This window comes from Mobula birostris, chromosome 14, assembly GCF_030028105.1.
Source record: "Mobula birostris isolate sMobBir1 chromosome 14, sMobBir1.hap1, whole genome shotgun sequence".
Taxonomy (NCBI): Eukaryota; Metazoa; Chordata; class Chondrichthyes; order Myliobatiformes; family Myliobatidae; genus Mobula; species Mobula birostris.
The window spans coordinates 98,800,957-98,823,676 of NC_092383.1; the positions used below are offsets into that span (position 1 = coordinate 98,800,957).

The following is a 22,720-nucleotide window of genomic DNA, read 5'->3' on the forward strand; positions in this document are numbered from 1 at the left end:
GCTGTGCTACCCTAACTGGACTGCCTGTATCCTCAGCCTGCCTCCCTCTCCTCCCCTCCCCTCCCTTCCCCTGCTCCAGTCTGTGCCGTTAACCTGCAAACCCACACCCTCTCCCCTACCACCTTCTCTTCTCCTCCCTCCGTTGTCCCGGTCTGAGTCTCTAACCTGTGGGCCCACACTCCCCTCTCCTCCCAACCCTTCCCTGTCTGCTCTGAACCTGTAAACACTGTGCACCTGCTCCGCTCTCCCCTTCCCTCCCTCCCTGCTCCCCTCTCCCCTTCCCCTCCTCCCTGCTCCTCTCTCCCCTTCCCTCCCTCCCTGCTCCCCTTTGTCCTTCCCTCTCTCCTTGCTCCCCTCTTCCCTTCCCTCCCTCCCTGCTCCCCTCTCCCCTTCCCTCCCTTCCCCTCCTCCCCAGCCTGTTCTGATCCCTTCCCCTCCCACCCTCCTCTGATCCGATCTAATAACCTGAGAGCCTCCTTCCAGTCCACCCCCATCCAGGCCTTTCCATTAACCTCTGTGACTTCTCACCTCCACACTCCCCATACTCTCTTCTCTCTCCCTCCTCATTCCGAACTGCTAACCACTGAAGTCTCTCCTCTCTGTCCCCCTCCCTTCCCTCCATCCCCGCTCTGGTTTGTTGTCCTGTGAATCTCCGACAGAATCCACTCCCCCCCGAGTCCTGCCAGCTCCCCCCACCCCGTGCCAGCAGAGATGATGTCTGGTGGACTGCTGGGGTTGTCGTGCCTGCTGGTGGTGGGGGTGCAGGAAGGGTTGCCAAGCGAGCAGTGGGTGTCGCGGACGCGGCACGTGGAGCTGCTGGTGGTGGTGGACACGGAGCTGGCGCGAGTGCTGGGCAGCGAGGTGCGGCCCTACACTCTGGCTCTGCTGGGCGCGGTTGAGCGGCTGTACCGACACCCCTCGCTTGGCAGCGACGTGCGCCTTCCTGTGGTTTGGCTTGAGGTGCTCTGGGATGAGGCGAAGGGGCTACGGGTGGGCTCTGATGCCCGCCAGACCCTTCACGAGTTCTGTGGCTGGCAGCAGGACCGCCGGGCCAGGGGCGATTGGGCAGAAACCCCATATGATGTGGCCCTCTTACTGACAAGGCAGGTAGGGTGACATATTGCGGCATGCTCACCGGGACACATGCCAGGACACAGCTGGGCACACTCTCTGGGGCAAACTCTCTGGGGCACACTCACTGTGGCACTCTCACTGGGGCACACTCACTAGAAAACCTTCACTGTGAGATACTCACCATGGCTCACTCACTGGATTACACACTCTGGGACACACTCACTGGGACACACTCACTGGGGGACACTCTCTGGGACACATTGACTGTGGCACACTCACTATGTCACACAGAGTCACTCATATTGGGGCACGTTCACTGGATCATACTCACCATATCGCCCTCATACGGGCACACCGATCACACTGAGTGATGCGCACGAGGACACGCTGGGAAGTGCTCACCAGATCACTCTCACTGGGACACATCAGTCACAGGTGCTGGTGTTTACACACTACGTCACCCTCTCCGTGCTCATATCCGGCCATACTTTGTGCTCTTCCATTGGGTTACACCTGCTGTGCTCACCCACCCTTTCATCACAGAGTGAGGATCACTCCCCAGGGCACATTTACAGGTCAGACTTGCCGGGGATATTTTCAACGATTCACACACACCACACTCGCGCTGACTGACACACATCCTGGGTGTTACTTGGCAGGACACGATCGCCAACGTCACATCCACTCCACCAATCTCACCCTTCACCCCGTCACCATGTCACACTTGTCACACCCATGCCTGCCAGGGTCACCCTTGCTGGGGGGCATTCAGCACACCCCCAGTGGTCTGATACCACTACTAAGATGCACAGCTTACACTCTCCTGGCACTCACATGCACCAGACCCTTGTCATTACACTTACCCTCTCTAATCACGCTCATGACACAAGCACCCACAGTGCTCACACTCACCGGTTCACTTTGACCAGTACCACACACACTCATCTGAGAGTCTCAGTGTTCACGCTCACCAGGACCACACAAACGTAGCTCACAATCCCCCAGGTCACAACCGCTCAGCTAAATGCACACATGGGTCACTCTTGGCAGGCCAGCCATGCTCTGCTCACACTTGTCAGACCGAATTTCACTGGGGTAGGGCAATACTCACATTGACTGGACACCGATTTACGACACACCGCTGCTGGCTGACACTCACCAGGTGACAGAAAGGTTCACTCCCGTCAGGGTCATAGTGAGTGACATTCACATACAGCTGGGCCACGCAGCTTTCAATAAGACCACAACCATCACACGCTGCACTCACACAGACACAAACACACCAAAACCCCTGTACCCAGACAGAGCCACAACGTCTTTTTACAGAATTCTGCCAGGAGCCAAAATATGTGGAAGACAAGAGGACAAAAAAGAGAGAGGGGGAGATTAGGATCAACACTGCCCCCTCCCACCCACTCTATCTTTAGCTTCACATTTTATAGACTTCTGAAACATTCCTTTAAAAAGATCCTAAAGGCAATAACAAAAACATGCTGGATCCCAGATCCCGATGGGAGTTACTAACAAAACACAGAGTGTTTGTGCAAAACCAGAACTTGTCCACGTCAACACATAACAACCTCTCAAATATAATATCATCTCAGCTACCACAGTCTTCAACACAGTTCAAATAACATCAGAACATAGGAACACTGACCGGTGTCTCTCAGTCCCTCTCTCTCAGGGGATATCTGTACACTGACCGGTGTCTCTCAGTCCCTCTCTCTCAGGGGATATCTGTACACTGACCGGTGTCTCTCAGTCCCTCTCTCTCAGGGGATATCTGTACACTGACCGGTGTCTCTCAGTCCCTCTCTCTCAGGGGATATCTCTACACTGACTGGTGTCTCTCAGTCCCTCTCTCTCAGGGGATATCTGTACACTGACCGGTGTCTCACAGACCCTCTCTCAGGGGGATATCTGTACACTGACCGGTGTCTCTCAGTCCCTCTCTCTCAGGGGGATATCTGTACACTGACCGGTGTCTCTCAGTCCCTCTCTCTCAGGGGGATATCTGTACACTGACCGGTGTCTCTCAGTCCCTCTCTCTCAGGGAGATATCAGTACACTGACCGGTGTCTTTCAGTCCCTCTCTCTCAGGGGATATCTGTACACTGACCGGTGCCTCTCAGTCCCTCTCTCTCAGGGGATATCTGTACACTGACCGGTGTCTCTCAGACCCTCTCTCAGGGGGATATCTGTACACTGACCGGTGCCTCTCAGTCCCTCTCTCTCAGGGGGATATCTGTACACTGACCGGTGTCTTTCAGCATTAAACTCTGTGTTCTTTACCCCACAGAACCTCTGTCAGGAAAACAATTGTGAATCTCTGGGCCTTGGCCACATCGGGACTGTGTGTGAGGTGAATGGTGGTCAGAACTGTGCTGTGATCCAGGACATAGGCCTCCAAAGTTCCTTCACCATCGCCCATGAAATTGGTAATCTGCACTGGCTACCAGTCCGGGGTGGGGAGGGCGCGGCGGTGTGATGGGGCAGCGTAGAGGGAGATTCACTCTGTGTGACCATTGCATTCACAGGACACCTGCTGGGAATGGCTCATGATAATTCAGGGATTTGTGTACAAATGGGGGAGTTGTCCCATCGGTCCCAGATGATGTCCCCCATGTTGTCTAGAATTGACTTCTCAGAGCCGTGGTCTCGCTGCAGCATCCGGTTATCCCTGGGGTTCTTCGCGAGTGGCCGAGGTGAGAATGTGGCCGGGCTGCTGAACCAGAAGCATGCAGGAGCTCCACAACCTGCCTGTGACGGGGCAGTGAGGGAGCTCTCTGTGGGAGGGGCAGTGAGGGAGCTCTCTGTGGGAGGGGCAGTGAGGGAGCTCTCTGTGGGAGGGGCGGTGAGGGAGCTCTCTGTGGGAGGGGTGGTGAGGGAGCTCTCTGTGGGAGGGGCGGTGAGGGAGCTCTCTGTGACGGGGCAGTGAGGGAGCTCTCTGTGGGAGGGGTGGTGAGGGAGCTCTCTGTGGGAGGGGCAGTGAGGGAGCTCTGAGATGTGGGAGGGGTGGTGAGGGAGCTCTCTGTGGGAGGGGTGGTGAGGGAGCTCTCTGTGGGAGGGGCGGTGAGGGAGCTCTCTGTGGGAGGGGCAGTGAGGGACCTCTCTGTGGGAGGGGCAGTGAGGGAGCTCTCTGTGGGAGGGGCAGTGAGGGAGCTCTCTGTGGGAGGGGTGGTGAGGGAGCTCTCTGTGGGAGGGGCAGTGAGGGAGCTCTGAGATGTGGGAGGGGTGGTGAGGGAGCTCTCTGTGGGAGGGGTGGTGAGGGAGCTCTCTGTGGGAGGGGCGGTGAGGGAGCTCTCTGTGGGAGGGGCAGTGAGGGACCTCTCTGTGGGAGGGGCAGTGAGGGAGCTCTCTGTGGGAGGGGTGGTGAGGGAGCTCTCTGTGGGAGGGGCAGTGAGGGAGCTCTGAGATGTGGGAGGGGTGGTGAGGGAGCTCTCTGTGGGAGGGGTGGTGAGGGAGCTCTCTGTGGGAGGGGCAGTGAGGGAGCTCTCTGTGGGAGGGGTGGTGAGGGAGCTCTCTGTGGGAGGGGTGGTGAGGGAGCTCTCTGTGGGAGGGACAGTGAGGGAGCTCTCTGTGGGAGGGGTGGTAAGGGAGCTCTGAGAAGTGGGAGGGGCAGTGAGGGAGTTATGTGCTGTGGGAGGGGTGGTGAGGAAGTTCTGAGATGTGGGAGGGGTCATGAGGGATCTCTGTACTGTGGGAGGGGTGGTGAGGGATCTTCTGTACTGTGGGAGGTATTGTGAGGGATCTCTGTACTGTGAGAGGAGTTGTGAGGGAGCTCTCTACTGTGGGAGGGGTTGTGAGGGATCTCTGTACTGTGGGAGGGGTTGTGAGGGAGCTCTGTACTGTGGGAGGGGTGGTGAGTGATCTCTGTACTGTGGGAGGGGTGGTGAGGAATCTCTATACTGTGGGAGGGGTGGCGAGGGATCTCTATACTTTGGGAGGGATGCTGAGGGATCTCTGTGCCATGGGAGGGGTTGTGAGGGATCTCTGCACTGTGGGAGGGGTTGTGAGGGAGCTCCATGTTGTGGGAGGGGTGGTGAGGGATCTCTGTGCCTTGGGAGGGGTTGTGAGGGATCTCTGTGCCATGGGAGGGGTTGTGAGGGATCTCTGCACTGTGGGAGGGGTTGTGAGGGAGCTCCATGTTGTGGGAGGGGTGGTGAGGGATCTCTGTGCCTTGGGAGGGGTTGTGAGGGATCTCTGTGCCATGGGAGGGGTGGTGAGGGATCTCTGTGCCATGGGAGGGGTGGTGAGGGAGCTCCTTGCTGTGGTGAGGGGGGAGGGAATGCTGTTTGTGGAAGACTGGTACCTGTGGAGTGGTGGATGGTGACGAAGGTTATCTAAGGCAGGATAGACAAAGAGCTGGAAGACTGGGTGGAATATTTTCCAATAGAGTGCACCCTGACCAGTGCAGCTGCAAGTTCTCCCTTGCATTTGTGCATGCATGCACCTACGCAGTTTTCACCGACTGAATATGGAAAGACCCAGACAGCGGACAGCGAGAATGTTTCCAGTCGTGGAGGAGTGGAGGACCCGAGGGCACAGCCTCAGCGTAAATGGACATACATTTGGTACAGAGATGAGGAGCGATTAGTTTAGCCAGAGTCCGATGAATCTGTGCAATTCATTGCCACACACAGCTGTAGGGACCAAGTCATCGGGTGTATTTAAAGCGGAGGTCGGTAGGTTCTTGATTAATAATGGCATCAAAGTTTATGAGGAAAAGGCAGGAGAATAGGGTTGAGTCAAAGAGTCATGGAAAAGACAGTACAGAAACAGGCCATTCAGCCCATCTAATCCAGGCCGAAGCTGCCCACTCCCATCGACCTGCACCAGGACCATAGCCTTCCATACCCCTACCATCCACATACCCATCCAAACGTCTCTTAAATGTTGAAATCAAAATCAGACGCACCACGTGTGCTGGCAGCTCGTTCCGCACTCTCACCACCCTCTGAGTGAAGCAATTTCTCCTCACGTTCCCTTAAACTTTTCACCTTTCATCCTTAACCTATGACCCACCCAACCTCAGTGGAAAACGTCTGCATGCATTTACCCTGTCTATACCGCTCCAATTTTATGTACCTGAATCAAATCTCCTCTCAGTCTTCGATGTTCCAAGGAATAAAGTCCCAACGTATTTAATATTTCCTTATGGCTCAGGTCCTCCAGTTCTGGCAACAACCTTGTAAATTTTCTCTGCACTCTTTCAACTTCATTTACATCTTTCCTCTTGGTCGGTGACCAAAACCACATACAATACTCTAAACTTGGCCTTACCAACGTTTTAGCAACGCAGAAACATAGAAAACCTAGAGCAAAATACAGGCCCTTCGGCCCACAAAGCTGTGCCGAACATGTCCCTACCTTAGAAATTACCTAGGGTTACCCATAGCCCTCTATTTTTCTGAGCTCCATGTACCTGTCCAGGAGTCTCTTAAAAGACCCTATCGTATCCGCCTCCACCACCGTCACCAGCAGCCCATTCCATGCATTCACCACTCTCTGCGTAAAAAACTTACCCCTGACATCTCCTCTGTATCTACTTCCAAGCACCTTAAAACTGTGTCCTCTCGTGTTAGCCATTTCAGCCCTGGGAAAAAGCCTCTGACTATCCACACGATCAATGCCTCTCATCATCTTACACACCTCTATCAGGTCACCTCTCATCCTTTGTTGCTCCAAGGAGAAAAGGCCAAGTTCACTCAACCTATTCTCATAAGGCATGCTCCCCAATCCAGGCAACATCCTTGAAAATCTCCTCTGCATCCTTTCCATGGTTTCCACATCCTTCCTGTAGTGAGGCGACTAGAAATGAGCACAGTACTCCAAATGGGGTCTGACCAGGGTCCGATATAGCTGCAACATTGCCTCTCGGCTCTTAAACTCAATCCCATGATTGATTCAGGCCAACACACTGTATGCTTTCTTAACCACAGAGTCAAACCGTGCAGCAGCTGTGAGTGTCCTATGGACTCGGACCCCAAGGTCCCTCTGATCCTCCACAATGCCAGGAGTCTTACCATTAATACTATATTCTGTCATCATATTTGACCTACCAAAATGAGCCACCTCACACTTATCTGGGTTGAACTCCATCTGCCACTTCTCAGGCCAGTTTTGCACCCTATTGATGTCCTGCTGTAACCTCTGACAGCCCTCCACACTATCCACAACACCCCTAACCTTTGTCTCATCAGCAAATTTACTAATCCATCCTTCCACTTCTTCATCCAGGTCATTTATAAAAATCAGGAAGTGTAGGGGTCCCAGTACAGATCCCTGAGGCACACCACTGGTGACCAACCTCCATGCAGAAAATGACCTGTCTACAACCACTCTTCACCTTCTGTGGGCAAGCCAGTTCTGGATCCACAAAGCAATGTCCCCTTGGATCCCATGCCTCCTTACTTTCCCAATAAGCCTTGCATGGGGTACCTTATCAAATGTCTTGCTGAAATCCACATCTACTGCTTCACCTTCATCAGCGTGTTTAGTCACATCCTCAAAAAATTCAATCAGGCTCGTAAGGCACAACCTGCCTTTCACAAAGCCATGCTGACTATTCCTGATATATCATGCCTCTCCAAATGTTCATGAATCCTGCCTCTCAGGATCTTTTCCATCAACTTACCAACCACTTAAGTAAGACTCACTGGTCTATAATTTCCTGGGCTATCTCTACTCCCTTTCCTGAATAATGGAACAACATCTACAACCCTCCAATCCTCCGGAACCTCTCCTGTCCCCATTGATGATGCAAAGATCATCGCCAGAGGCTCAGCAATCTCCTCCCTCGTCTCCCACAGTAGTCTGGGGTACATCTCATCTGGTCCCCGTGACTTATCCAACTTGATGCTTTCCAAAAGCTCCAGCACATCCTCTTTCTTAATATCTACATGCTCAAGCTTTTCAGTCCACTGCAAGTCATCCCTACAATCGCCAAGATCCTTTTCCATAGTGAATACTGAAGCAAAATATTCATTAAGTGCCTCTGCTCTCTCCTCCGGTTCCATACACACTCTTCCACTGTCACAGTTGAATACATAACTCCAACATAACATCTCATCTCCAGTACTCAGTGCTTTGATTTATGAAGGCCAATGTGCCAAAATCTTTCTTTATAACCCTATCTAATAAATCAGCCATGATGGAACGGTGGAGCAGACTCGATGGGTCAAGTGGCCGAATTCTGCTCCTATGTCGTGTGGTGTTTTACGTCTAAGTGGGAAATGAATGCATTGAGAAGGTTGGTTGGATATTGGCCGTGATGGTGATGGTGATGGGATTGTAGTAATTACTGAGGAACTGCGGGTTCGAGGCAGAGCAGACAGACTCATTCTTCATTGGACATGACAGAGAATGTGAGAGCTGAGATGTGTTATTATCGATGTTTGAAACTGGGACGGGTCACCGCGGGAGCACAACGTGCAATTCTGGCCAGCACAGCACAGGACAGGAAGGTTGTGGTTGGGAGCCCGGACTGTAATTGCAGGGGAAGATCAGACAGGCGTGTCTGCTTTTCCCGGGTCAAGGAAAGCTGACGGAGAACCTGACGTGAGGTGATAAGAGGCACAGAGAGGCTGAGAAGGCAGGATCCTTCTCCAGTTGTAGGGGTGTCAAAAGCAAGGGGAGTGTGGGTTGAAGGTGAGGGAGGAGGATTAGAGGGGCGTCCTGAGTGAGAATGTATTCTCCAGAGGAGGTTTGAAACAGAAACACACTACCTCAGGAGTGAATGAGGTCAGAGAGGGGACGGTGAAGGATGTGGGGAGAGGAAAACAGGGGGGAGAGGTAGGTGGGGAATGGGTGCGGGGAGAGTAATGGGTGCGGGGAGAGGAGACAGGGAAGGGGTGGGGGAGAGGAGACAGGGATGAGAGGGCTTGGAAATCAGAAAGGGCAGATAAGTTGGTGGGAGGGGAGAGGAGGATTGGGGTAGGGAGGTGAAAGAGGAGGGGAAAGTTGGAAAGGGGAGAGAATAAAAGGAGAGGAGGAGGGAGAGCAGAGAAAGGAGGAGTGAAGTGGAGGGGTGTGAGGGGGAGGGGGAAGGGGAGGGGGTGTGGAAAGGGCAGAATGGAAGTGGAAGGGGAAGGGTTTGGGGAAGGATTGGTCAGGGGGAAGGGGAATGGGGAAGGGGAAGGGGGAAGGAGAAGGGGAAGGGAAAGGGGGGAAGGGGAAGGGGGAATGGGGAATGGGGAAGGGGTAGGGGAAGGGGAGGAGGAGGGGGAGGAAGGGGGAAGGGGGAAGGGGTAGGGTGGAGTTTGAGAAGAAGAGTGGAAGGTGCAAGAGAAGGGAAAGAGGAAGAAGGGAGAGAAGGTGAGGGAGGGGGAGTGAGTGGGAAGGGGCTAGGGATAGGGGAGAGGGGGCAAGGGAGAGAAGGGGTGAAATCTCTCTCTCCCTCTCTCTCCCTCTACCTCTCATCCCCAGACCTATCCATTGTCCCAACAACTCCCTCCCACTCTCCTGTCACCCACCCATCAATCCCCATTCCCCATAAGCTACCCCAATCCCCACCAACTGCTCACCATTCCCATTTCTGCTCCCCATTCCCCCACCCCTCGCTCTTCGATTCAACCACCCCTTCACCCTAATCCCTCATAGCTCCCTATTCCCTACCCTTCCCATCCCCAACCCCTCACTCCTCATTCCCTCACCCCTCCCTCTCTATCCCCGAACCTCTCATTCCCCATTCCCCGCCCCCTTCACTCCCCATTCCCCCACCCTTGCTCCCTTTCCCCACCCCTTTGCTCAACATCCCACCACCACCCACTCACCATTCCCCAACAACCCGTTCCCCATTCTCCCACCCCCCCACTACCCATTCCACCAAACCCTGCTCCCCATTCCAAACCTCCTCACCACCCCTTCCCCAGCCCCTGCTCTCCATTCCCCACCCCCTCGCTACATCATACTCCTCCCCCATTGTCGTTTCAATATTTTATTAGTGTCTGCATAGACAAATACAGAGTACAAGACATATGTCAAAAGAGAAAAATAAATAGTACCAAATACATTGTATTAAAAATACAGTTACAATCACTAAACCCTGTATTCATAAAAATTAAATTAAATCATAATATTGAAATATAATAATTTTGTTACACAGAAAAAAGTCTAAACCCACCACCAAAGTCAGAGCTGTTAGGAAAAGCAAGAAAAAAAAGAGGAAAAACCACTTATCATATAGTAAAATATATTATTAGCCATCATCTGTACATTTACAACAAATCAAAGGTTTGAAAATAACTAAGAAATGGTCCCCATAAAGTATAAAATTCTTGGCTAGATTCAAAAACTGAACAACGGATCTTCTCTAAATTTAAGCATGACATAACAACACATAATTGTCAATCTCTCCCTCTTTCCATTGTCCAATTTCTGACTGCCACTCTACCAGTTTCTGTCCCTCCCTTTCTTCCCTCATTTCTGCCCTTCTCTGCTTTTATCCCTCCCTCTTCTCTCTTCTGCCCCCATTCTCTCTCCCAAACTCCCCCTTTCTGCCCCTGCTCCCACCGCCTGGGCATCATCCCCTCCCCATATCAGACACAGCCACTGCTAATGGGCTGCCCTCTGCTCTCCACAGCTGACTGCCTCCTGAACAAGCCGCCCGTCTCTCTGGCTGAGTCCGTCCCCCTGGCCGGGTTAACATACGACCGGGACGTACAGTGCCAGCTGACCTTCGGCCCTGGGTACCAAGCCCAGCCGAAACGCGATCCCTGCCCTGTGCTCTGGTGCTTGGCTTGGCGCCAGGGGAGGTGGCACCATGTCAGTAAGCACCTGCCCGCTGCGGATGGAACACCATGTGGTAAAGGGTCCGTCTGCCTCCGAGGGATTTGTACCCAGAACTGGAAACACCTGGTGCGTACTGGGGAGTGTCTACCTGTGTCCAGGGACAGTGTAGAGGGATTTTCAATCTGTGTCTGACTGATGCCTTGGTAGTGTGTGATGGGACAGTGTAGTCGGAATGTGTGATGGAACAGTGTAGAGGAGTGTGTGATGGACAGTGTAGAGGGAGTGGGTGATGGGACGGTGTGGAGGGTGTGTGTGATGGGACAGTGTAGAGGGAGTGTGTGATGGACAGTGTAGAGGGAGTGTGTGATGGGACGGTGTGGAGGGAGTGTGTGATGGGACAGTGTAGAGGGAGTGTGTGATGGACAGTGTAGGGGGAGTGTGTGATGGGACAGTGCAGGGGAGAGTGTGATGGGACAGTGTAGGGGGACTGTGTGATGGGACAGTGTAGGGGGAGTGTGTGATGGAAGGTGTAGAGGGAGTGTGTGATGGAAGGTGTAGACGGAGTGTGTGATGGGAAAGTGTAGAGGGACTGTGTGATGGGACAGTGTAGGGGGAGTGTGTGATGGGACAGTGCAGGGGGAGAGTGTGATGGGACAGTGTAGAGGGACTGTGTGATGGGACAGTGTAGGGGGAGTGTGTGATGGGACAGTGTAGGGGGACTGTATGATGGACAGTGTAGAGGAAGTGTGTGATGGGATGGTGTAGGGGGAGTGTTTGATGGGACAGTGTAGAGGGAGAGTGTGATGGGACAGTGTGGGGGAGTGTGTGATGGAAGGTGTAGACGGAGTGTGTGATGGGACAGTGTAGAGGGAGTGTGTGATGGAAGGTGTAGACGGAGTGTGTGATGGGACAGTGTAGATATAGTCTGTGATGGGACAGTGTAGAGGGAGTGTGTGATGCACTGTGTAGAGGGAGTGTGTGATGGACTGTGTAGAGGGAGGGTGTGATGGATAGTGTAAAGGGAGTGTGTGATGGACAGTGTAGGGGAGTGTGTGATGGGACAGTGTAGGAGGAGTGTGTGATGGGACGGTGTAGGGGGACTCTGTGATAGGACAGTGTAAAGGGAGTGTTTGAAGGGACAGTGTAGGGGCAGTGTGTGATGGGACAGTGTAGAGGGAGTGTGTGATGGGACAGTGTAGGGGAAGTGTGTGATGGGACTGTGTAGAGGGAGTGTGCAATGGGACCATGTAGGGGGAGTGTGTGATGGGCCGGTGTAGATGTAGTGTGTGATGGACAGTGTAGATGTAGTGTGTGATGGGACAGTGTAGAGAAGTGTGTGATGGACAGTGTAGGGGGAGTGTGTGATGGGACGGTGTAGGGGAGTGTGTGATGGGACAGTGTAGACGGAGTGTGTGATGGGCCGGTGTAGATATAGTGTGTGACGGGACAGTGTAGGGGAGTGTGTGCTGGGCCGGTGTAGATGTAGTCTGTGATGGGACTGTGTTGAGGGAGTGTGTGATGGACAGTGTAGAGGGAGTGTGTGATGGGACGGTGTGAAGGGAGTGTGTGATGGGACAGTGTAGAGGGAGTGTGTGATGGACAGTGTAGGGGGAGGGTGTGATGGGACAGTGCAGGGGGAGTGTGTGATGGAAGGTGTAGAGGGAGTCTGTGATGGAAGGTGTAGACGGAGTGTGTGATGGGACAGTGTAGGGGGAGTGTGTGATGGGACAGTGTAGGGGGAGAGTGTGATGGGACAGTGTAGAGGGACTGTGTGATGGGACAGTGTAGGGGGAGTGTGTGATGGGACAGTGTAGGGGGACTGTATGATGGACAGTGCAGAGGGAGTGTGTGATGGGACAGTGTAGAGGGAGAGTGTGATGGACAGTGTAGGGGGAGTGTGTGATGGAAGGTGTAGACGGAGTGTGTGATGGGACAGTGTAGAGGGAGTGTGTGATGGAAGGTGTAGACGGAGTGTGTGATGGGACAGTGTAGATATAGTGTGTGATGGGACAGTGTAGATATAGTGTGTGATGGACAGTGTAGGGGGAGTGTGTGATGGGACAGTGTAGGAGAGTGTGTGATGGGACGGTGTAGGGGGACTCTGTGATAGGACAGTGTAAAGGGAGTGTTTGAAGGGACAGTGTAGGGGCAGTGTGTGATGGGACAGTGTAGAGGAGTGTGTGATGGGACAGTGTAGGGGAAGTGTGTGATGGGACTGTGTAGAGGGAGTGTGCAATGGGACCATGTAGGGGGAGTGTGTGATGGGCCGGTGTAGATGTAGTGTGTGATGGGACAGTGTAGATGTAGTGTGTGATGGGACAGTGTAGAGGAAGTGTGTGATGGACAGTGTAGGGGGAGTGTGTGATGGGACGGTGTAGGGGGAGTGTGTGATGGGACAGTGTAGCCGGAGTGTGTGATGGGCCGGTGTAGATATAGTGTGTGACCAGTGTAGGGGGAGTGTGTGCTGGGCCGGTGTAGATGTAGTCTGTGATGGGACTGTGTTGAGGGAGTGTGTGATGGACAGTGTAGAGGGAGTGTGTGATGGACAGTGTAGAGGGAGTGTGTGATGGGACGGTGTGAAGGGAGTGTGTGATGGGACAGTGTAGAGGGAGTGTGTGATGGACAGTGTAGGGGGAGGGTGTGATGGGACAGTGCAGGGGGAGTGTGTGATGGAAGGTGTAGAGGGAGTCTGTGATGGAAGGTGTAGACGGAGTGTGTGATGGGACAGTGTAGAGGGACTGTGTGATGGGACAGTGTAGGGGGAGTGTGTGATGGGACAGTGTAGGGGGAGAGTGTGATGGGACAGTGTAGAGGGACTGTGTGATGGGACAGTGTAGGGGGAGTGTGTGATGGGACAGTGTAGGGGGACTGTATGATGGACAGTGCAGAGGGAGTGTGTGATGGGACAGTGTAGAGGGAGAGTGTGATGGGACAGTGTAGGGGGAGTGTGTGATGGAAGGTGTAGACGGAGTGTGTGATGGGACAGTGTAGAGGGAGTGTGTGATGGAAGGTGTAGACGGAGTGTGTGATGGACAGTGTAGGGGGAGTGTGTGATGGACAGTGTAGGGGGAGTGTGTGATGGGACAGTGTAGGAGGAGTGTGTGATGGGACGGTGTAGGGGGACTCTGTGATGGGACAGTGTAAAGGGAGTGTTTGAAGGGACAGTGTAGGGCCAGTGTGTGATGGGACAGTGTAGAGGGAGTGTGTGATGGGACAGTGTAGGGGGGAGTGTGTGATGGGACTGTGTAGAGGGAGTGTGCAATGGGACCGTGTAGGGGGAGTGTGGGATGGGCCGGTGTAGATGTAGTGTGTGATGGGACAGTGTAGATGTAGTGTGTGATGGACAGTGTAGGGGGAGTGTGTGATGGACAGTGCAGCAGTTGTGTGTGATGGGACAGTGTAGGGGGAGTGTGTGATGGGCCAGTGTAGATGTAGTCTGTGATGGGACTGTGTAGGGGGAGGGTGTGATGGGCCGGTGTAGATGTAGTCTGTGATGAGACTGTGTAGAGGGAGTGTGTGATGGACAGTGTAGGGGGAGTGTGTGATGGGATGGTGTAGGGGAGTGTGTGATGGGACCGTGTAGGGGGAGTGTGTGATGGGCCGGTGTAGATGTAGTGTGTGATGGGACAGTGTAGAGGGAGTGTGTGATGGACAGTGTAGGGGGAGTGTGTGATGGGACGGTGTAGGGGGAGTGTGTGATGGGACAGTGTAGGGGGAGTGTGTGATAGGCCGGTGTAGATGTAGTCTGTGATGGGACTGTGTAGGGGGAGAGTGTGATGGACCGGTGTAGATGTAGTCTGTGATGGGACTGTGTAGAGGGAGTGTGTGATGGACAGTGTAGGGGGAGTGTGTGATGGGATGGTGTAGGGGGAGTGTGTGATGGGACCGTGTAGGGGGAGTGTGTGATGGGCCGGTGTAGATGTAGTGTGTGATGGGACAGTGTAGAGGGAGTGTGTGATGGACAGTGTAGGGGGAGTGTGTGATGGGACGGTGTAGGGGGAGTGTGTGATGGGACAGTGTAGGGGGAGTGTGTGATGGGCCGGTGTAGATGTAGTCTGTGATGGGACTGTGTAGGGGGAGAGTGTGATGGACCGGTGTAGATGTAGTCTGTGATGGGACTGTGTAGAGGGAGTGTGTGATGGACAGTGTAGGGGGAGTGTGTGATGGGATGGTGTAGGGGGTGTGTGTGATGGGACTGTGTAGGGGGAGTGTGTGATGGGCCGGTGTAGATGTACTGTGTGATGGGACAGTGTACAGGGAGTGTGTGATGGGATGTTGTAAAGGGAGTGTGTGATGGACAGTGTAGGGGGAGTGTGTGATGGAACAGTGTAGAGGGAGTGTGTGTTGGGACAGTGTAGAGGGAGTGTGTGATGGGACAGTGTAGAGGGAGTGTGTGATAGGCTGGTGTAGATATATTGTTTGATGGGACAGTGTAGAGGGAGGGTGTGATGGGACAGTGTAGAGGGAGTGTGTGATGGGCTGCTGTAGATATGTTGTTTGATGGGACAGTGTAGAGGGAGGGTGTGATGGGATAGTGTAGGGGAGGGTGTGATGGGCTGTGTAGAGGGAGTGTTTGATGGACAGTGTAAAGGGAGTGTGTGATGGGCAGTGTAGGGGGAGTGTGTGATGGGACGGTGTAGAGGGAGTGTGTGATGGGACTGTGTAGAGGGAGTGTGTGATGGGACGGTGTAGAGGGAGTGTGTGATGGACTGGGTAGAGGGACTGTGTGATGGGACAGTGTAGGGGGAGTGTGTGATGCGACAGTGTAGGGGGACTGTATGATGGACAGTGTAGAGGGACTGTGTGATGGGACAGTGCAGGGGGAGAGTGTGATGGGACAGTGTAGAGGGACTGTGTGATGGGACAGTGTAGGGGGAGTGTGTGATGGGACAGTGTAGAGGGAGTGTGTGATGGAAGGTGTAGACGGAGTGTGTGATGGGACAGTGTAGGGGGAGTGTGTGATGGGACTGTGTAGAGGGAGTGTGCAATGGGACCGTGTAGGGGAGTGTGTGATGGGACCGTGTAGGGCGAGTGTGTGATGGGCCGGTGTAGATGTAGTCTGTGATGGGACTGTGTAGAGGGAGTGTGTGATGGGCCAGTGTAGGGGAGTGTGTGATGGGATGGTGTAGGGGGAGTGTGTGATGGGACCGTGTAGGGGGAGTGTGTGATGGGCCGGTGTAGATGTAGTGTGTGATAGGACAGTGTAGAGGGAGTGTGTGATGGACAGTGTAGGGGGAGTGTGTGATGGGACGGTGTAGGGGGAGTGTGTGATGGGACAGTGTAGGGGGAGTGTGTGATGGGCCGGTGTAGATGTAGTCTGTGATGGGACTGTGTAGGGGGAGAGTGTGATGGACCGGTGTAGATGTAGTCTGTGATGGGACTGTGTAGAGGGAGTGTGTGATGGACAGTGTAGGGGGAGTGTGTGATGGGATGGTGTAGGGGGAGTGTGTGATGGGACTGTGTAGGGCGAGTGTGTGATGGGCCGGTGTAGATGTACTGTGTGATGGGACAGTGTACAGGGAGTGTGTGATGGGATGTTGTAAAGGGAGTGTGTGATGGACAGTGTAGGGGGAGTGTGTGATGGAACAGTGTAGAGGGAGTGTGTGTTGGGACAGTGTAGAGGGAGTGTGTGATGGGACAGTGTAGAGGGAGTGTGTGATAGGCTGGTGTAGATATATTGTTTGATGGGACAGTGTAGAGGGAGGGTGTGATGGGTCAGTGTAGAGGGAGTGTGTGATGGGCTGCTGTAGATATGTTGTTTGATGGGACAGTGTAGAGGGAGGGTGTGATGGGATAGTGTAGGGGGAGGGTGTGATGGGCTGTGTAGAGGGAGCGTTTGATGGACAGTGTAAAGGGAGTGTGTGATGGGCAGTGTAGGGGGAGTGTGTGATGGGACGGTGTAGGGGGAGTGTGTGATGGGACTGTGTAGAGGGAGTGTGTGATGGGACGGTGTAGAGGGAGTGTGTGATGGAGAGTATAGAGGGAGTGTGTGATGGAACAGTGTAGGGGGAGTGTGTGATGGACAGTGTAGAGGGAGTGTGTGATGGACAGTGTAGAGGGAGTGTGTGATGGACAGTGTAGGAGGAGTGTGTGATGGGACGGTGTAGAGCGAGTGTGTGATGGAGGGTGTAGAGGGAGTGTGTGATGGGATGGTGTAGAGGGAATGTGTGATGGACTGTGTAGGGGAAGTGTGTGATGGGACGGTGTTGGGGGAGTGTGTGATGGGACAGTGTAAAGGGAGTGTGTGATGGACAGTGTAGGGGGAGTGTGTGATGGGACCGTGTAGGGCGAGTGTGTGATGGGCCGGTGTAGATGTAGTCTGTGAAGGGACTGTGTAGAGGGAGTGTGTGATGGGCCAGTGTAGATGTAGTGCGTGAAGGGACAGTGTAAAAGTAGTGTGTGATGGGACAGTGTAGGGGGAGTGTGTGATGGGACAGTGTAGAGGGAGTGTGAGATGGACTGGGTAGAGGGACTGTGTGATGGGACAGTGTAGTGGGAGTGTGTGATGGGACAGTGTAGGGGGACTGTATGATAGACAGTGTAGAGGGAGTGTGTGATGGACGGTGTAGAGGGAGTGTGTGATGGAAGGTGTAGACGGAGTGTGTGATGGGACAGTGTAGATATAGTGTGTGATGGCACTGTGTAGGAGGAGTGTGTGATGGGATGGTGTAGGGGGACTCTGTGATGGGACTGTGTAAAGGGAGTGTTTGAAGGGAGAGTGTAGGGGCAGTGTGTGATGGGACAGTGTAGAGGGAGTGTGTGATGGGACAGTGTAGGGGGAGTGTGTGATGGGACTGTGTAGAGGGAGTGTGCAATGGGACCGTGTAGGGGGAGTGTGTGATGGGACCATGTAGGGCGAGTGTGTGATGGGCCGGTGTAGATGTAGTCTGTGATGGGACTGTGTAGAGGGAGTGTGTGATGGGCCAGTGTAGATGTCATGCGTGAAGGGACAGTGTAGAAGCAGTGTGTGATGGGACAGTGTAGGGGGAGTGTGTGTTGGGACAGTGTAGAGGGAGTGTGTGATGGACGGTGTAGGGGGAGTGTGTGATGGGCTCGTGTAGGGGGAGTTAGTGATGGCCCGGTGTAGATATAGTGTGTGATGGGACAGTGCAGAGGGAGTCTGTGTTGGGACAGTGTAGAGGGAGGGTGTGATGGGACAGTATAGAGGGAGTGTGTGTTGGGACAGTGCAGAGGGAGTGTGAGATGCGACAGTGTAGAGGGAGTGTATGATGGGCCGGTGTAGATATAGTGTGCGATGGGACAGTGCAGAGGGAGTCTGTGTTGGGACAGTGTAGAGGGAGGGTGTGATGGGACAGTGTAGGGGGAGAGTGTGATGGGACAGTGTAGAGGGACTGTGTGATGGGACAGTGTAGGGGGAGTGTGTGATGGGACAGTGTAGGGGGACTGTATGATGGACAGTGCAGAGGGAGTGTGTGATGGGACAGTGTAGAGGGAGAGTGTGATGGGACAGTGTAGGGGGAGTGTGTGATGGAAGGTGTAGACGGAGTGTGTGATGGGACAGTGTAGATATAGTGTGTGATGGGACAGTGTAGAGGGAGTTTGTGATGGACAGTGTAGGGGGAGTGTGTGATGGGACAGTGTAGGAGGAGTGTGTGATGGGACGGTGTAGGGGGACTCTGTGATGGGACAGTGTAAAGGGAGTGTTTGAAGGGACAGTGTAGGGCCAGTGTGTGATGGGACAGTGTAGAGGGAGTGTGTGATGGGACAGTGTAGGGGGAGTGTGGGATGGGCCGGTGTAGATGTAGTGTGTGATGGGACAGTGTAGATGTAGTGTGTGATGGACAGTGTAGGGGGAGTGTGTGATGGGCCCGTGTAGGGGGAGTTAGTGATGGCCCGGTGTAGAAGTAGTGTGTGATGGAACAGTGTAGAGGGAGTGTGTGATGGGACAGTGTAAAGGAAGTGTGAGAAGGACAGTGTAGGGGGAGTGTGTGATGGGCCGGTGTGGATGTAGTGTGTGATGGACAATGTAAAGGGAGTGTGTGATGGACAGTGTAGGGGGAGTGTGAGATGCGACAGTGTAGAGGGAGTGTATGATGGGCCGGTGTAGATATAGTGTGTGATGGGACAGTGCAGAGGGAGTCTGTGTTGGGACAGTGTAGAGGGAGGGTGTGATGGGACAGTATAGAGGGAGTGTGTGTTGGGACAGTGCAGAGGGAGTGTGTGATGGGACAGTGTAGAGGGAGTGTGTGATGGGCTGGTGTAGATATATTGTTTGATGGGACAGTGTAGAGGGCGTGTGCGATGGGACGGTGTAGAGGGAGTGTGTGATGGGACAGTGTAAAGGGAGTATGTGATGGACAGTGTAGGGGGAGTGTGTGATGGACAGTGTAGGGGGAGTGTGTGATGGGACGGTGTAGGGGGTGTGTGTGATGGGACCGTGTAGGGGGAGTGTATGATGGGACGGTTTAGGGGTAGTGTGTGATGGGACTGTGTAGTGGGAGTGTGTGATGGGACAGTGTAGGGGGAGTGTGCGATGGGACGATGTAGAGGGAGTGTGTGATGGGACAGTGTAAAGGGAGTATGTGATGGACAGTGTAGGGGGAGTGTGTGATGGGACAGTGTAGGGGGAGTGTGTGATGGGACAGTGTAAAGGGAGTGTGTGATGGACAGTATAGGGGGAGTGTGTGATGGGACGGTGTAGGGGGAGTATGTGATGGGTCTGTGTAGAGGGAGTGTGTGATGGACTGTGTAGATGTAGTGTGTGATGGGACCGTGTAGAGGGAGTGTGTGATGGGACAGTGCAGTGGGAGTGTGTGATGGGACAGTGTAGAGGGAGTGTATGATCGACTGTGTAGAGGGAGTGTGTGATGGACAGTGTAGGAGGAGTGTGCGATGGGACAGTGTAGGGGAAGTGTGTGATGGGACGGTGTAGAGGGAGTGTGTGATGGGACAGTGTAAGGGGAATGTGTGATGGGACCATTTAGGGGGAGTGTGTAATGGCCCGCTGTAGATGTAGTGTGTGATGGGACAGTGTAGAGGGAGTGTGTGTTGCGACAGTGTAGAGGGAGTGTGTGATGGGACGCTGTACGGGGACTGTGTGATGGGACCGTGTAGGGGGAGTATGTGATGGGACAGTGTATAGGGAGTGTGTGATGGGACAGTGCAGGGGAATTCAGTGATGGGACGGTGTAGGGGGAGTGTGTGATGGGACAGTGTAGAGGGAGTGTGTGTTGGGACAGTGTAGAGAGAGTGTGTGATGGGACAGTGAAGGGGAATTGTGTGATGGGACGGTGTAGGGGGAGTGTGTGATGGGACAGTGTAGAGGGAGAGTGTGATGGGACGGTGTAGAGGGAGTGTGCGATGGGACGGTGTAGAGGGAGTGTGTGATGGGACCGTGTAGGGGAGTGTGTGATGGAGAGTGTAGAGGGAGTGTGTGATGGGACAGTGTAGAGGGAGTGTGTGATGGACAGTGTAGAAGTAGTGTGTGATGGGACAGTGTAGAGGGAGTGTGTGATGGACAGTGTAGAGGGAGTGTGTGATGGGACAGTGTATAGGGAGTGTGTGATGGACAGTGTAAGGAGAGTGTGTGATGGGACAGTGTAGAGGGAATGTGTGATGGACTGTGTAGGGGAAGTGTGTGATGGGACGGTGTTGGGGGAGTGTGTGATGGGACAGTGTAGAGGGAGTGTGTGATGGGACAGTGTCAAGGGAGTGTGTGATGGACAGTGTAGGGGGAGTGTGTCATGGGACCGTGTAGGGGGAGTGTCTGATGGGCCAGTGTAGATGTAGTGCGTGAAGGGACAGTGTAGAAGTAGTGTGTGATGGGACAGTGTAGGGGGAGTGTGTGATGGGACAGTATAGAGGGAGTGTGTGATGGACAGTGTAAGGGGAGTGTGTGATGGGACAGTGTAGAGGGAATGTGTGATGGACTGTGTAGGGGAAGTGTGTGATGGGACGGTGTTGGGGGAGTGTGTGATGGGACAGTGTAGAGGGAGTGTGTGATGGGACAGTGTCAAGGGAGTGTGTGATGGACAGTGTAGGGGGAGTGTGTCATGGGACCGTGTAGGGGGAGTGTGTGATGGGCCAGTGTAGATGTAGTGCGTGAAGGGACAGTGTAGAAGTAGTGTGTGATGGGACAGTGTAGGGGGAGTGTGTGATGGGACAGTGTAGAGGGAGTGTGTGATAGGCTGGTGTAGATATATTGTTTGATGGGACAGTGTAGAGGGAGGGTGTGATGGGTCAGTGTAGAGGGAGTGTGTGATGGGCTGTTGTAGATATGTTGTTTGATGGGACAGTGTAGAGGGAGGGTGTGATGGGATAGTGTAGGGGGAGGGTGTGATGGGCTGTGTAGAGGGAGCGTTTGATGGACAGTGTAAAGGGAGTGTGTGATGGGCAGTGTAGGGGGAGTGTGTGATGGGACGGTGTAGGGGGAGTGTGTGATGGGACTGTGTAGAGGGAGTGTGTGATGGGACGGTGTAGAGGGAGTGTGTGATGGAGAGTATAGAGGGAGTGTGTGATGGAACAGTGTAGGGGGAGTGTGTGATGGACAGTGTAGAGGGAGTGTCTGATGGACAGTGTAGAGGGAGTGTGTGATGGACAGTGTAGGAGGAGTGTGTGATGGGACGGTGTAGAGCGAGTGTGTGATGGAGGGTGTAGACGGAGTGTGTGATGGGATGGTGTAGAGGGAATGTGTGATGGACTGTGTAGGGGAAGTGTGTGATGGGACGGTGTTGGGGGAGTGTGTGATGGGACAGTGTAAAGGGAGTGTGTGATGGACAGTGTAGGGGGAGTGTGTGATGGGACCGTGTAGGGCGAGTGTGTGATGGGCCGGTGTAGATGTAGTCTGTGAAGGGACTGTGTAGAGGGAGTGTGTGATGGGCCAGTGTAGATGTAGTGCGTGAAGGGACAGTGTAAAAGTAGTGTGTGATGGGACAGTGTAGGGGGAGTGTGTGATGGGACAGTGTAGAGGGAGTGTGAGATGGGACAGTGTAGGGGGACTGTATGATAGACAGTGTAGAGGGAGTGTGTGATGGGACGGTGTAGAGGGAGTGTGTGATGGAAGGTGTAGACGGAGTGTGTGATGGGACAGTGTAGATATAGTGTGTGATGGCACTGTGTAGGAGGAGTGTGTGATGGGATGGTGTAGGGGGACTCTGTGATGGGACTGTGTAAAGGGAGTGTTTGAAGGGAGAGTGTAGGGGCAGTGTGTGATGGGACAGTGTAGAGGGAGTGTGTGATGGGACAGTGTAGGGGGAGTGTGTGATGGGACTGTGTAGAGGGAGTGTGCAATGGGACCGTGTAGGGGGAGTGTGTGATGGGACCGTGTAGGGCGAGTGTGTGATGGGCCGGTGTAGATGTAGTCTGTGATGGGACTGTGTAGAGGGAGTGTGTGATGGGCCAGTGTAGATGTCATGCGTGAAGGGACAGTGTAGAAGCAGTGTGTGATGGACGGTGTAGGGGGAGTGTGTGATGGGCTCGTGTAGCGGGAGTTAGTGATGGCCCGGTGTAGATATAGTGTGTGATGGGACAGTGCAGAGGGAGTCTGTGTTGGGACAGTGTAGAGGGAGGGTGTGATGGGACAGTATAGAGGGAGTGTGTGTTGGGACAGTGCAGAGGGAGTGTGAGATGCGACAGTGTAGAGGGAGTGTATGATGGGCCGGTGTAGATATAGTGTGCGATGGGACAGTGCAGAGGGAGTCTGTGTTGGGACAGTGTAGAGGGAGGGTGTGATGGGACAGTGTAGGGGGAGAGTGTGATGGGACAGTGTAGAGGGACTGTGTGATGGGACAGTGTAGGGGGAGTGTGTGATGGGACAGTGTAGGGGGACTGTATGATGGACAGTGCAGAGGGAGTGTGTGATGGGACAGTGTAGAGGGAGAGTGTGATGGGACAGTGTAGGGGGAGTGTGTGATGGAAGGTGTAGACGGAGTGTGTGATGGGACAGTGTAGATAT

The 22,720-nt window shown here is 53.8% G+C and overlaps 1 protein-coding gene across 1 annotated transcript in view; it reads left to right on the forward strand.

The window, feature by feature from the left end:
- The first annotated feature begins 714 nt into the window (after positions 1–714).
- The window catches only part of LOC140209423 (A disintegrin and metalloproteinase with thrombospondin motifs 5-like), a 105,682-nt gene continuing 83,676 nt past the window's right edge, over positions 715–22,720 (forward strand). Inside the window, exons 1-4 of the mRNA XM_072277669.1 lie at positions 715–1,107; positions 3,374–3,512; positions 3,612–3,779; positions 10,658–10,932. Coding sequence (XP_072133770.1) covers positions 715–1,107; positions 3,374–3,512; positions 3,612–3,779; positions 10,658–10,932 — 975 coding nt within the window. The remainder of the gene's footprint in view (positions 1,108–3,373; positions 3,513–3,611; positions 3,780–10,657; positions 10,933–22,720) is intronic.